The 14,814-nt window shown below is 38.9% G+C and overlaps 3 protein-coding genes and 1 long non-coding RNA gene across 9 annotated transcripts; 1 reads left to right on the forward strand and 3 right to left on the reverse strand.

The window, feature by feature from the left end:
* Window positions 1-180: 180 nt before the first annotated feature.
* Window positions 181-1,110, reverse strand: LOC113729325 (uncharacterized). The gene is made up of 2 exons (XR_011840087.1): window positions 704-1,110; window positions 181-526 (listed from the first exon to the last, which is right to left on the reverse strand). It is a non-coding gene; the product is annotated as an uncharacterized lncRNA (long non-coding RNA).
* Window positions 1,111-5,354: 4,244 nt separating this feature from the next.
* Window positions 5,355-8,764, forward strand: LOC113742728 (transcription factor PCL1-like). 5 transcript variants are annotated; one of them, XR_011840090.1, is made up of 5 exons: window positions 5,355-6,860; window positions 6,974-7,004; window positions 7,860-8,047; window positions 8,127-8,188; window positions 8,366-8,764. XR_011840090.1 is itself a non-coding variant. In XM_072078307.1 (2 exons), the coding sequence occupies exon 1, from the start codon at window positions 5,730-5,732 to the stop codon at window positions 6,813-6,815; it is 1,086 nt and encodes a 361-aa protein (XP_071934408.1). In that variant the 5' UTR covers window positions 5,355-5,729; the 3' UTR covers window positions 6,816-6,860; window positions 6,974-7,815. The 5 variants fall into 5 exon arrangements, 2 of the variants coding, with proteins under 2 accessions (XP_071934408.1, XP_071934410.1); XR_011840093.1 differs by having other exon boundaries at window positions 6,981-7,004; XR_011840089.1 differs by lacking the exon at window positions 6,974-7,004.
* Window positions 8,765-9,288: 524 nt separating this feature from the next.
* Window positions 9,289-11,583, reverse strand: LOC140004395 (pentatricopeptide repeat-containing protein At5g59600-like). Of its 2 annotated transcripts, none has more exons than XM_072078292.1 (2): window positions 11,370-11,583; window positions 9,289-11,270 (listed from the first exon to the last, which is right to left on the reverse strand). In XM_072078292.1, exon 2 carries the CDS (start codon window positions 11,155-11,157, stop codon window positions 9,502-9,504), a length of 1,656 nt encoding a protein of 551 aa, XP_071934393.1. In that variant the 5' UTR covers window positions 11,158-11,270; window positions 11,370-11,583; the 3' UTR covers window positions 9,289-9,501. The 2 variants fall into 2 exon arrangements, with proteins under 2 accessions (XP_071934393.1, XP_071934390.1); XM_072078289.1 differs by having other exon boundaries at window positions 9,289-11,211; window positions 11,370-11,582.
* LOC113742732 (putative pentatricopeptide repeat-containing protein At5g52630) lies at window positions 11,536-14,806 on the reverse strand. The gene has a single exon (XM_072078286.1). The coding sequence runs from the start codon at window positions 14,486-14,488 to the stop codon at window positions 12,107-12,109; it is 2,382 nt and encodes a 793-aa protein (XP_071934387.1). The 5' UTR covers window positions 14,489-14,806; the 3' UTR covers window positions 11,536-12,106.
* Between the last annotated feature and the right edge of the window lie 8 nt (window positions 14,807-14,814).

Here is a 14,814-nt window from a genome sequence, read left to right on the forward strand (position 1 = left end):
GGGCGATAAAAAATTCAACCATTTCTCCTGAGTTACATTAAACATTTTTCAATGCTTTGTACTCGTCGACAGCTTGTGTAATGTAGTTGTGGATGTGGGGGACGGAAGAGAGACCCGCCCTGAGCAATTATAACCATAAACAGCAAACGTTGACGATCTCTAATCAGCTCTTATGACAGCTACAACCAAAAAAATCATTGCCATTCCGTTATGTAATACAGAAAGATTTCTTACCAAAAATTGAGAAAAAAAAAAAAGAAAAAGAAAAGAGGAAACATTAGAACGCGTGAAAAAATAAAACATGAAAAAGTCGCAGAATAATCCTAAGCGATTGTTTTCTTTTTTTCTAATCTAATTCATCACCACCGTCCGCCTCGATCTTTTGTCCGAAACCTCTAGGCCCAGCTCTTGCTCTACTTCCCATCTTCCCCTTCTTAACCCCTTTCTTCTTCTCAGCTGCCTCCTCTTTCTCGAATTGCTCTCTTTCCCTTTTTTGCAAGAAATCCGTCACACCTATGTAGATTACCTGAGAAAGCGATCAAAACCATGAAAAATTAGCAGCGACCCACGTCAGGACATCACAAATCTGAGCACCCCCATCAAATTTATTTCTGGAAATTCTCACAAGAAATTAGAAAGAAAAAAAAAAAAAAAAAGAGTTGCAGATGTGTGTGCAAAAAAGGCTGCAGCTTTGAGTTTTTACCCCAACGGTAAGAATAGATAAGCCTGCGAAAGCAACGAACAGCAGTGCAAATATGATGGAGGATGCACCATCATCACCTGCGGAGACCAGTTCTTGGGAATTCTCAACGGTGCTCGCCTCTAAAAGCAAAAAACTGTCCCTAAAAGCAGAAATTTTCCATCCTTTACCGGTTTTTAGAGGAAGCGCGCAGGGTGGATTTGGATAAGATAATTTTCTCCTCGAGGGAAAAGAGGAAGGTACCAATGCATGAGGCCTAGGCCTGAGAACTAAAGAGGTTGGAAGATGTGAAGGGGATATAGTTATGGATGTTGTGGCCATGAGACATCTGCCACCACTTCTTCCAGACTATCTTCCACCGTAGCTTTCCTGGCTATCCAACTCCCATGAGTCTTTTTTTTGGCTTCCGGCTCCCAGCTGGGTAGGATAGTGTTCGGGGAAAACATCAATCATCTTGCTGAGTGTGCTGTAAAAGACTCAATGAAAGACTGACACGTGTCATAACAGCACTTCCTCTATATTGCTTCCTCCACTGAATATTATTTACTTTAGTAAATTCATTTAGATAAATTTTTGTACGTTAAGAGCATAAAAACTAAATTATGCATATGAGATTAATCTTTTATACATAGATAGCATAATAACAGCAATTCTAAATACATGTTATAAGCAGTAAATAATGAGATATTTCGATTTAGTAACATTATGGATTAATAATTCTAAATATCCAAGTCTAATTGAGCATTCTGGATTGTGATTTTTCATTAAAATATTTTTTACTTTTTTTGTAAATATATTTTTTAATTAAATTTTTACCTCAAATATATTAAATTATTATATTATATTTTTCTATAAAAAAAATTCTAAAATAGCAATCCAAACGGGAACTTTCGTAGCAGTATTGGTCATTTGGTTGAGCTACTCTACTGCTCCATAAACGTTTATTATGGTTATTACTTATTCGGGTCAGAAGGGAAGATTTCTTTTTTCTTTTTTATGGGAAAAGATATCGATTTTTGGGCCTAGCTAACCAATTTTATATTGGGCTGACTTCCCTCTGTGATCAGGAATAATGTATGGTTACGTCGATTCAAGTGATGTCGGGACCAAGCACATCTTCAAATTTCCTTTCTGAGCAGTAGGCAAAGCATACTTTAGATGGCATGACTATTAACAATGCACATTGCACCAGGAAAGAATGATACGCAACACATTTGACATTTCAGGGTGGCAACGGGAGCTGGTGCGCTAGGGTAGAAATGGGGCGGGGCGGATGCAGGGGGAGAAAATTTTCCCTGTCTTAAAACGAGACGTGGGTGGGACAACATACACCCGGCCCATCTTCAGCATACAAAATAAATTATATATATGTGTGTTTAAATTTATAGATGTATATATAATACATATATATACACACAATTAGTTATAATTCAATTTTTTATATTTAATAATATAATCAATAACGTAATTGTGAACATATAATTGTGACTTCATTCTATAGCATCTCAGTCGAATATTTTAATGTTATTTTCATGCCATTGACAGGTTGCTAATATTCTTTAGTTACTAGTATTTGCAACTCGTTAAATGGTTTAAAGTTGAGTACTTAAGCATTTCTTATTAAATATTTGAAATAGAATGAATGATAAAATTGTCCCATAAATAAGCAAATTGTTAAATATGATAGGTTGATTTATTACCCCACAGGGGATTGAGGGGGAAACGGGGTGGTAGTGGGGCAGGAGGCAAGGGACAGGGGATGGGGAAGTTATTTGACAATGGGACGGGGGGGGGGAGTGAGGGATCCTTCCCCCGCCGCATTGCTACTCTTAAACACGTTTCGCTGCACCATGCATTAACGTTTGGTTTAGTTGATAAGGATGAAACGTTTCCTCACAAAATCAGTTATGTATACAAGTCTAACTGTAGATGTGAGAGTTGTGTTAATAGATAATCTATAAATATGTAAATGAGCCATACTTAGGTCACAGACATAGTGATCTACAAACTTACAGTCACCTGTTATAACAAATTTTGTAATACCACAAAACACCCCTTCAACATTGCTAATTTATACATAGCCCGAATTTTACTTAATTTTTTTTCTCATCTGTCGGTGTTCCCTTTCTCCCTCTATTCCCCATTTCCCTACCTTTGATTGGCTTCCACTGCCTTTACCTTGTCTACTTCCTCTACTCACCCTTCTTTACTATGCCTCTTTTACTTCATTCTAGGTGCCCTGAACACAAAATGTTTATTATTCAATTTTGGTATAAAACAATAATTAGGGCACCCACACAACTATCAAAAACTCAAGAATTAGGTTGCACAAAACCCAATGATAATTTGGAAGACACGAAGGTAGGAGAGGAAAAAGAGGTTTAATTAAAGATGATATAGAATGTTGAGTTCTCAACTTGGTGTTGCCCTTCAATTTTTCTACCTTTCTTGTTTAAACCCTGATTCTCAACTGAGTTGTACAACAAATTCAAGGTTGTCTTGATTTGTGAGATTTTGAACTTTTCTTTTACTAATAGTTAATTGTGAAAGCAAAAAATGCCACGAAAATCATGGCAAAAGGCAAGAGTTTTGTTCATACAAGGTGAAGGAGATGGCTAAGGCTGCTTGTGAATACAAGAGATTGACAATGCAATGAGGCTGAGGGGGCTGTTTGCAAAATTTGGAACTATGGGAGAGGAGTATATAAATTGATTTGCTTTGCTAACATAACTGGACAGCCCGGTAAACATTTTATTCCAAAGTGATCGAACGGCCATAAGGCGTCCGTAACTCAAAATCAAGTTATGGACTGTGATGTCGCAATTTTTTCTATGTAAATATATATAAGAGATCTATAATTTTAGAAACATGTCTTGATGGTGACTAGAATTGAAACTATTCAAACTTTCTATTACAAAAGAAGAGAGAAAAAAAATGGTGCTTCATGCCAAAGAAGTCAAAAATCATTTGAGCAATTAGAGAGATATTGAATGACGACTCACAATGCAAAATGGGCCGTTTTGGTAAATTTAATGAGCTATATTTGGCAAATGAATTTGCCAAGAGGCAGATTATCCTTTTGAATTGTTATTTTTTGGAGTTTATGTAGAAAAATATAATGTAGTGATTTGATATATGCGAATCAAAAAGTGATTAAGAAATTTATTCATGAAATCATAAGAAAATTTTAATAGAAAATTGCAATCCAAACACCACATTAACCTTTTTTGAGATACTAACTTCAATATGCAATTATAATGTCAAGAACGAACAACTTTTTCATTTAAAAAAAATTTGTATTAGAATTTTGTTGTCAACATGAGAGTTGTATTGATGAATATTCTGTAGATATACATATAAGCCATCTATGATTTCGGAGATATGCCCACTAAAGTCACCCAAAACTTTTTATTACCCCAAAAAAAAAAAAAAATCAAACGTCTACAGACGGGGTGTAAGGTGAACAAGATACTCTACCAGATCCAAGTATGCAAGCCTTTACGGTAAAAAAAATGGATTACTTGTAGCAATTTTTTGTGGCGGCATACATACCGGTAGTACCGGCTATTTGATGTCTTTTGAGAACCCAATCCGCCGTAATGTCCATTTTTTTTGTTGTTACCGGAATGTTATTATGGGGCAATTTTCGAGGAGAGATATCTATCCCCTTGAACTTCAGGATCTGCATCATGCGATCATGTTGTAACTGGCTCTGCTCACCGTTGATGTGCCTAGGAATCTGGGCATGGGGGCTAGTTCGTGGACAATCCAACGGTGAAGAGAGCATCACTACAGTAACTCCCACTTTGTGCAGTCGGTAATTGTCCACGTCTTCCCGACACAGCTGTTTTCCAAAGTTAAATAATTCCATTGGTCCACGATGCCGCCTTTGGTATCTTTTCACCAATAACATCTCCACTTTGTGTTTGCGCTTTTTATCCCCATTTGCAGCAATGAAGAGTCAAAAGATGAAATGGAAGCTGGAGAAACCCGAAAACCGCTGCAGCCGCAATTCGGTCAATAGTAGAAAGAATTTCCTAAAAATTGGGACCAAAAAATGTACAGTACTCTTACACGATTTATGTTTGTAGCGGTATCACCAATCCTATGGTGGTAGTCCTCCACCTCCTACCTACTCTTATTTGGATTGCTTGACAAAATTGTATTTAGGTTTTGCATTTTTATAGTTGAAACAAACGCAAAAAGAGTACATTTAACAACTTAAAGGGAGTTTAAAGGAAATTTCTCGAGTCAAGTCTCGAGTATCGATTTTTTGAACTCGATCGAATTCGAGCCTAGATATATATGAGTCGAGTCGAACTCGAGTATAACAATACTCGAACTTGATTTGACTCGATTACATCCCTAATTCTTACCGAACTGATTAAAAAAAAATCAACTTAGTCATTTGTATATACTTTTACCACATCAAATGTTTGAGTTTTAGCATACTGATACTCAGAAAACAAATTAGGGGTTGGGATTTGGATTCTTGAGAGTCTCTCCCTCCCCAAACGATTAGAACAAAATTCTTCGTCATGAATTGGAGGTAATCAAAGGCACTACTAAATTTTGACAAAAAATAACACATACATTTTTTTTTATATAATAAAAATAACACATACTTAAGCTAACTGGCGTATGAGTAGTTTTCCAAAGCAAGGAAGGCTTTGGGTAAGGATCGGAGAAGCGAGAGAGAGTGCAGCCCGAGTGGAAGGAGAGCGAGTGAGGGAATTGGAAGAAGAAGATTTTCCCAAACGTCAGACAGCAAATAAAGCAAGAGAGATAGATATTTAGAGGATCAAAAATATCTTAGCCAAGGCATCCAGCGTGGCACCCCATTTGGAATCAGATATTGCACTTTTTCCTGCACTTTTTAGTATTTCCCCAACTTATTTATTTCCCCCCATTTTCCACTGCCCTCTTCTTCTCTTTCTCTTTATTCTCCTAAAAGTATCTTCCCATTTTCCCCCCCGAGAGAAAATAAAAATAAATTACTTGCCCTTTTTTTTTTGGGCTGAATTCAGGCATGGGCGAAGAAGTGAAAATTAACGGTTACGATAACGGCGGCGGCAGCGGCAGCGGTGATGACGACAGAGTATCCGATTGGGAAGCCGGATTACCTGGCATCGACGATTTGACTCCCTTATCTCAGGCGCTGATTCCGCCGGATCTTGCTTCGGCCTTCAGAATCACCCCGGAACCTTCCCGGAGCATGCTCGACGTCAACCGTGAGTCTCAGAAAACTTTAACCTCCCTCTGCGGCGGAGCTAGCGGCGGCAGTAGTCATCACTCTCAAGCCTTATCTTCGTCGAATAATTTCAAATCATTCCACGATGGAACCACCATCACCGGCAACCGGACCCACCGGGACAACATGATTATTGATATTGACGAAACCACCGATCTGACCCGAGAAGGCTCCGATTCCAGGAAGACCCGAAGATTAATGGAATCCCCGACTGAAGAAGCTGATTCCTCAGCTGCCGGGAAAAATAGTTGTACTAATAATAATGACAATTGCGGGGAGGATGTTTCTGCCCGGACTTTGAAGAGGCCGAGGCTGGTGTGGACTCCGCAATTGCACAAGCGGTTCGTCGACGTCGTGGCTCATTTAGGGATAAAAAATGCTGTCCCAAAAACAATTATGCAGCTGATGAACGTGGAAGGATTAACGAGAGAAAATGTTGCCAGTCATTTGCAAAAATATCGGCTTTATTTGAAGAGAATGCAAGGTTTGTCGACGGAGGGCCCGTCCTCGTCGGATCATTTGTTCGCCTCGACGCCGGTGCCGCCGAGCTTGCATGACTCTACCGGTGGTGGCAGCGGCGGAGCTGCAACCGGGCATGGACTTGGACATGGGAATAGTAATGGGCATGTTGGTATGCCGATTCCGATGCCTTATCCGCCTCCGGCGGGGGCACAGATGGTTTCGGTGCCGATGATGGGAATGCCGGGGCCGACCCCGGGCGGGTATCATGGGTATGAATCTCATCATCATCATCACCACCATCACCATCAGTATGGTATGGTACAACAGCAGAGGGACTGGGCTGGGAACAAATTTGCGACTTTGGCGCCATATCATCACCATGTTGCTCCTAATGATAAATAACTTTTTCAAGTCTTTTGATGTGCCGAGGAGTAGTATAAAGGATAGGTGAGGTTCTTGTTTTCTGTACTGCAGTCTCATTTAACATTTATTGGAGTTCTTCATTTATTTATTCATTTTTGTTTCTTAGTTTAGCTGATACAAGTTGGTTTTGGGTGTAGGATGCAGTGAGCTCTTTGGGAATGTGACTAGGTGAATTGCCAATAGGATTTTTTCCTTGGTAGATTTTTTTTTAAAAATTTGTTTCGTGGGTGAATTAATGGCATTTTGCTCTTGTCAAGCTTCCTCTTCCTTCTCTCAGTTTGGGTCCATTAGCTCTATCCTCAATTTTAGATCATTCTCCAGTTCAGATGTAGACATTCTTCTTGGTGCAGATGCAATGATCTTTCAGCTCCTGTTGGTTTTATGCCCTCACAGCCTTATCCATGTTGGTCATTGCATGGTCACGTACAACTTCACGTTTGATGCCATCAGAACCAAAATGGGATTCATTTTCTTGTTATAGCCTCCAAAATGATTAGACCATTGCCTATTATTATACGTCGGAACGCAAAACAAATTATGCTGCTCTGTGGTGCCTTGTTTGTGAACAAATCTGTAATGCCTGCATGAAAAGGAGCCACTGCTCTCAGTGATTCTTGAATTGCAAATGTTGACACTTATCATATGAGAATAATCTCAGTTACAGCTTGAATATTCATGCAACAACAGTGTAAAGAGTGACTCGTTTCTTAAGTGAATGTAAAACTGCGTTTTAGACAACTAAACTCTTTGACTTGTCCTACTTTTTTTTTGTAAGGTGCTGACTGCTGAGAGTAAATCCAATCTGAAAAAATGTTTGATTTTTGATTAATGTGATTGAATTTTGGATTGATGAGAAGAAATTAAATGTGGTTGCAAGGGGATGCTCATCCTAGATACAGGAAATGTGTATAATTGAAGTATACATCTTACACTTAAATAAAGTGTACATTCATGTGTGCTTCCGACTCAATAGTGCAAATTTCTCAATGAATTTTAATCACTGAATTTCAACTTATATTGTAGCTTGAGCATGGACCCTGCAGATGTTGGTGAAGTTTCAATGAAACCATTGGAAACAGTTTCAGATGTAACCAGTGACATTCTGCACCCATATGTTAGCTAGGCAGCAGAAAGACTACGGCTCGAAATCTAGCGGTGATACATTAAGTGGAAGTTGGTCTCAGGATAATATCATCTACCTGCTGCAACTTGTTAGTATATTCTTAGCCTGTTCATTATTGATAATAGTATTTTCTTATGTATTAATGACTGCTGAATGTTCCTCTACAGCATCCAGATCACAAATCAATAATAGAATTAGTCAAACATTTGCCAGCAGCTCTTGCCCATTGGTATTCTATGCCTATCCTCCTTTATCTACGTTTATGTACGAGGCCTTTTCTTTACAAAAAGAATTAAAAAAAAAAGAAAATTGTACATGCAAGGGCAAATATTCTCAAGTTTTGACTAATAGGACATTACTTAATTGAAATGTTTTCCTTGACTATATTAATTTGTATTCGTTTCAGTTGGGATATAAAGGTGGACTGTTTTCAGTACAGCTAGGGAACAATGAGATACTGTCTACATCACTAGGCTGTAGCGTATTGCATGGATACATGACTCTGATTTCTTTCCCTGGATGTGTTTAAACTTGTGCATTTCGGCAAGTGAAGTGAACTAAAGCCATATAGCTGCAGCTTGCACTATATGTGTTGTTTTGCAATCATCTTCTTGACGCATATTTTTTCTTTTAAAGAGCTGGAGATCAGTGCAGATTTTGCCAAATGTTGGATTTTCTCTGTTATAGTCATCATGTAATAATCATTTTTCTGTTCTAGTTTTGCAACTCTAATTTTTGCATATCCCTACTACCATCCCAAAAAATGAAACTACTTAAATAGCTTGTGATCAACACATGCTGGATATATTGTTTGTTGTTGATTGGTGAACTTTAACGAGACAGTTGCAGCCCGTTTACTGCTTATTGCACTGGCACTCGACAAAGGGACTTGTTTCTGGATATAGTTGAGTAGATACTAGATAGGGAAAGCCTACTCAGCAATCAGCCTTGGATTGGCCATGCCCTGTGTCTTTTTTTTCCCCCTCTAATCGATCCCAGTGGATATATTAAAATTTGTTTGCATGTTTGGTTTCCACATCTAAAATTGTGTTTGTATTTTTCCCAAGTGACTTGTTTGGACTTGGAAATGGATCACTTTCACAACTGTGTTCGAGTTTAAGAATTTACAAATTCTCCTCTTTAAGAGTCGCATAGGATTCGATTTGGGTTGTAAAAATGTAGAAATCTACAAAGAGAAAATTGCTTATATGTCAAGCATGTAGCCTGATTCCTAGCTTCAAATTGGTTGATTGTTGACTTGATGCTGTTAATATGGTACATGATCGATACTAACAATTTCACAGACAATTGACTGAACGATATAACTGATTCATGTTTAACTAAATTTATTACGATATCATCGTCTTCGATGAACTTAAACATCAACTTCACTATTTTTTTTTTTTCCGAAACGATAGAAGCTTTTATTACTCAAAAGGGTAACCATACATAATAATCATCAACTTCACTCTGACAAATTTCTAAAGCTAGAAATTGGCCGTTCAGGAATCAACTCACTTGTTGCAACCACGTTTTAACGTCTCATACCACCTCTATCCAACTACAGCCAGGAAATTTTTTCAGTTTCTTTTTCTTCATTATCCTCTTCAGTCTCGTAGCTTTTCCCCACCTGCTGGAAGCAGAATATAGATTTGACAACAAAACACTACTTCCTCGACTCTCAGGCTCAAGTTTAACCAGCTGATCTGCCGCAATTTCTGCTAGATCGACATTGCCATGCTGTCTACATGCACCTAATAATGCTCCCCACACAAATAAGTCAGGCTCCACTGGCATCCTCTGAATGAAACCATAGGCCTCGGCAAGCTTCCCTGCCTTTCCAAGAAGATCAACCACGCAAGCATAATGCTCTAATCTTGGCTCAATCCCATACTTTTCTTGCATCAATTGGAATAGGCTCTCTCCAAGTGGTACCATCCCTGCATGACTACAAGCTGTCAGAGCAGCAGTAAAAGTCAAGTGATTCAGCTCTCTTTCTTCCTCTCTTAGCATTTTGTTGAATAGTTCAATTGCTTTGTCAGAATGTCCGTGATTTGCATAACCAAAAATCATGGAATTCCAAGTAACTGTGTTCCTTTCAGGCATGTTGTCAAACAACCCCCTTGCTTCATTGATATACCCGCATTTGGCGTACATGTCGATGAGAGCACTCCTGACAAAGATATCCTTCTCCATTTCCATCACGATTGTATAGCCATGTATTTCCTTTCCATGTTTTATATCTGCTGCAGTTGCACAAGCAGGTAAGAGACCACTGATTGTAGCTGTACTCGGACGGGTCCCGGCATCCAACATCCGTTTAAATGTATCAAAAGCCTCTTTGTTACGAAAGTTCTGCACAAAACCAGAAATTACAGAAGTCCAGGACACCATATCAGGCTCAACCCCATCTTTGCGCATCAGTCTGAACGTTTCCCAAACCATCACTTCGTCATTTTCTTGCGAAAATCCAGCAATAATTGTATTCCATGTGATGACATTGGTCTTCATTCCCAGTAACTTCATTTCTTGAACCAAAACCAATGCCTGCTTAACAATCCCATGTTGAACATATCCAGAAACCATAGCATTCAGAGCCACTAAATCTTTATCCGCCATCCCGTCAAACACCCTTTTTGCACTCTTGATGTTCACACATTTCGAATACATATCAATCAGCGCACTGATCACAAAAGCATCAGAGTCAAAATCATATTTCACCACCAAAGCATGTAGTGTTTCACCAGTTCGCATATCAGAGAGGTGCCCACAAGCTTTTAGAGCACTAGGAATGACAAACTCACTGGGCTTTCGTCCTTCCTTTTGCATTTCAGAAAACACATGCATTGCCTCCTGATACAACCCATTGCGAGCATAGGCCCCAATTAGAGCAACCCAACGTCGAACATTTGACTTGGGAATTTCATCGAACAGCTTCTGAGCATGGGATAATTGTTTGCACTCGGTATAAAAGGCTATGAGCTTAGAAGCGAAGTGGGGTTTACAAGCCAACCCGTTGATAATCAGGTGAGCGTGTAAAGCTCTACCAGATTGCAGGGGTCGATCTCGACCAAATTTCTCAATGATTTTTGTGTAGCCATTGGATGAGGAGTGAAAGGGACGGAAACTTAAAAGAAATTTCTGCAGAGGGCTCCATCTGGGAATGATTGTTGTACTAAGATCAGCCCTCCTAAACATGTGAATATCTACATTGGTTTAGGCAAGATCGACGTTGACACATATACAGAAGCTCTGCAAAATTCAAATCCACATCCCCGGTTATACGTAGGGTAGAAATCTCCGAACTTGATCTAAAATTAACAAAGCAGTTTAATGTTTTAAACCTTAATTGTGACAAAATATATGAGCACTTGGCTGCATTAGATGAAAGTGGTAATCGAAAATTGTACCTCTTTTTTCTTTCGTGAAATGGTATGCTGAAACGAAAGCTCTTTCTTCCAAGAGCTGAGAGTTATTGATGGATAGAAAATTGCGCTGGGAAAAAAAGAACAAGGAAAAAGGAAACGAAACGCCGTTCAAAGAGGTAAGACCATGTAAGCTACAAACTTGAATCTAGTTTATCACCAGGGAAATGCTTCATGACTATTATCAATTCAAATAAATGCATGCATACATACATAATAACAATTGTACTACATGCTAATTTAAAGGGAAAATCTACCAAGAGTTCTACAGAGGTACAATTATGACCCCTCACAGGAAAAAAAAAAAAGTAAAGGGATGATTTTGACAAGTCTTTCTTGAAAACTACCATCCCTATGCTTGAAAATACTTCCAAAAGCAAGCATTACGAGATTGTACAGCATGTTCAAGAAAGAATCCTAGTTGCTGCTTTCTACATTTTGGTAAAATTGGTTGAGACATGCTCTCATCTTAGCTACATGGCGTCATTGATAAGTAGTGGACAATTCTCCATTGCATTCTGATTGCATTGGAGTCTCAAGTCCCTCTGAAAGTAGACTGACATCCATTTTGAACTCCTCTGATCAATTCAATGAAATTCGTTTAGTAGACTCCTGCAAATGCAGTACGATACACCTTGCAGCATGGTCAGATTAAAGAATTTTACTTCTAGTTCACAAAGGGGTCACTAACTTAAGATGGGTTATCCACATCTTAGTTAGCGTCACCAGAAATCCCCACAAGAACAGCAACCCTGCTTGAAGTGATGAAACCTGTAATTATCCCTTAGTAATATTTCATGTTTAGTAATCTTTGATATGTGCTTCATTGTTGTGTGGCAATCTGAGCAGACTCGAATGTTCTTGAAAATACGAATAGGGGTTCCAGCAGGCAAATTTAATAAGCCAAAGCAAACTGCAAGCTTCTCACTATGATACAAAAGCTTCCCTTCATTACATAGTCCTAGTTCTGTATGAGGTGTAGATATCTCACTCAAAGTCGAAGCATGATTGACTACCCTGATATCATTAATGAGCTTCTCTAACAGGTCATATACTTCTGGAGTTTGAGGGTGAGTTGTATCTCCTGAAAAGAACTTGTACGTTTTATTTTTAACCTCAATCCAGCTATAACCTGGTTCCTTCTTAACCTCCTTCAGTTTCATTAGTTCTCTTTGCTTAACCAAGTCACCTAATCTTCCTACATCAAAGTACATGTTTGACAAGGTGACATGAACTGATGCATCATCTGGTTCTAATTCTAGGATACGATTGGCAACATATTCCCCCAGTTGAAGGTCACAGTGACATCTGCAACCCGCGAGCAATGGTCTCCATATTGAAGCAGTGGGCTTGATTGGCAATCTTTTTATGAAATCTAGAGCATCCTCCAGATGTCCTGATCTGCTAAACAAGTCTACCATGCAGCAATAATGTGTTTCCTCAGGTATAACACTGTAGTTCATCAACATGGATTTGAAAAATTCTTTGCCTTCTTGAACTAATCCGCAGTGGCTACAAGCAGAAAGAACTGCAAGAAAAGTAGAACCACTTGGCTTTACACCCTCCACAACCATCTTTTTAAACAAAGATACAGCCTTCTCAAAGTATCCATGCTGTGAGTAAGCTTTGACCAAGCAATTCCATGACACAATATCCGGCATTGATATCTGGTCAAATACCTTTTCAGCATCATCTAAACTGCCACATTTTCCATACGCTTCAATTAACGAGCTTGCAACATGTAAGTTTCTTTCAGAGCTGGCTTTAATCACCCAACAATGAATTTGCCTGCTTGTGGAAAGGGATGGAAAAGAAGAACAAGCTTTCAGGGCATTTGAAAAGGTGTACTCATCAATTGGTACGTAATTTAGAACCATTTTATGAAAAGCCTTCAATGCTGCTTCTATGTTATTATTGTGAACAAACCCTGCAATTAGTGCATTCCATGATACAGCGGATGCAATTGTACCCATCTCCTGAAGCTGTTTTTCAGCATTATCCATTTGCCCAAGCTCTGTATACATGTCTACGATTGCAGTGCCAACAAAAGCTCCGGAAGCCATGCCCTTTTTAACTAGTTGAGCATGAAGTGCATAACCATTGTCAAACTGCTTTATACCTCCACAAGAAGATAAGGCCATGGTCAATGTATATTCATTTGGTTCAAATCCATGTTGTCTCATCAAGTAGAACTGCAGCAGGGCCTTCTCCAATGCTCTTTGCTGGTAAAGTCCAGATATAATGGCAGTCCAAGATACAACATTCTTCTTAGGAAGACTTTGAAACAAACTTTGAGCATTCTCCATCATCCCAAACTTGCAATACATTGTCAAAAGAGAATTAGCAACAACTCCATTAACTACATGCTGCAGCTTCACTACATGTGCATGGAGCTGAATCCCTTCATTGATAGCAAAAACACTCCCACAACCAGATATCATGATCGAAAATGTGTAGTGATTCGGCCTTATTTCCCAAACTCCCATCTGTGCAAAGAAGCCTAAAGCTTCATCAAACATTTCATTGCTCAGAAACCCAGAAATCAAGCAATTATATGAAGCTACATCAATGGAAAGCATCCCATCAAAAACCTTCACTGCACTACCAATTTCGCCACACTTGGCATACATATTAACAAGAGCTGTATCCACAATCTTGTCACCACAAAACCCTGTCTTTATCACCAAAGCATGGAATATCTTGCCAACTCCTAAATTTCCTTCCCTACTGCAATAACTCAGTTGATCTACAATATTTTTCTTATCCGTCAAATTCCATTCCCAACAAAGCAAACCAGGCATTGCATTTACTCCCTGCTCTTTACATGCATCGTAAATGATTCCACCAATTAGTTCAAAGTCGGTGTCTTCTATTACACCCATTTCACTTCCATTTACAGGACGAGTCATACCGGAACCCGAGACAGAAACATTAATCCTTTGAGCGATTTTGTCAAGCAACTTAAAGTCATTCCTGAACCTGAGATGCTCAATTCCAAATTTCTTAATCCTTTGAGGCTCAAGAGGCTCTTTTTTGTTGCAAGCAAAAGAACATAAAGGTGAATTCCCCACAATCATCTTCCAAGTAGTTGCCATCAGATTCATATCTTATGATGATTGAATATGCATGGAGATTTGGCCGTCTCTGACACTTCAAAGACTATATTTGCCAATTTGGCAGCCTACAAGGACTTCTGTTTGAGCTCAAAATCTCAAACTCAAGCAAGGACTTCGACACCCATTTACAGCACTAGGAGAAAGACGTACAAATACGTAGTTTTAAGGGACGGAGCACTAGTTCACTACAGAAAGCCTGATATTGTTAAGGTTGCAGTCCCTGCCAAATCTCAAAGCTAGGTGATATATTTTTTTTTTACTGGAAGCTAGAAGCGAGGCGATATTTATTTAACCAATTAAGAGCGGTATCTCGT

This window comes from Coffea arabica, chromosome 1c (genome assembly GCF_036785885.1).
Source record: "Coffea arabica cultivar ET-39 chromosome 1c, Coffea Arabica ET-39 HiFi, whole genome shotgun sequence".
Taxonomy (NCBI): domain Eukaryota; kingdom Viridiplantae; phylum Streptophyta; class Magnoliopsida; order Gentianales; family Rubiaceae; genus Coffea; species Coffea arabica.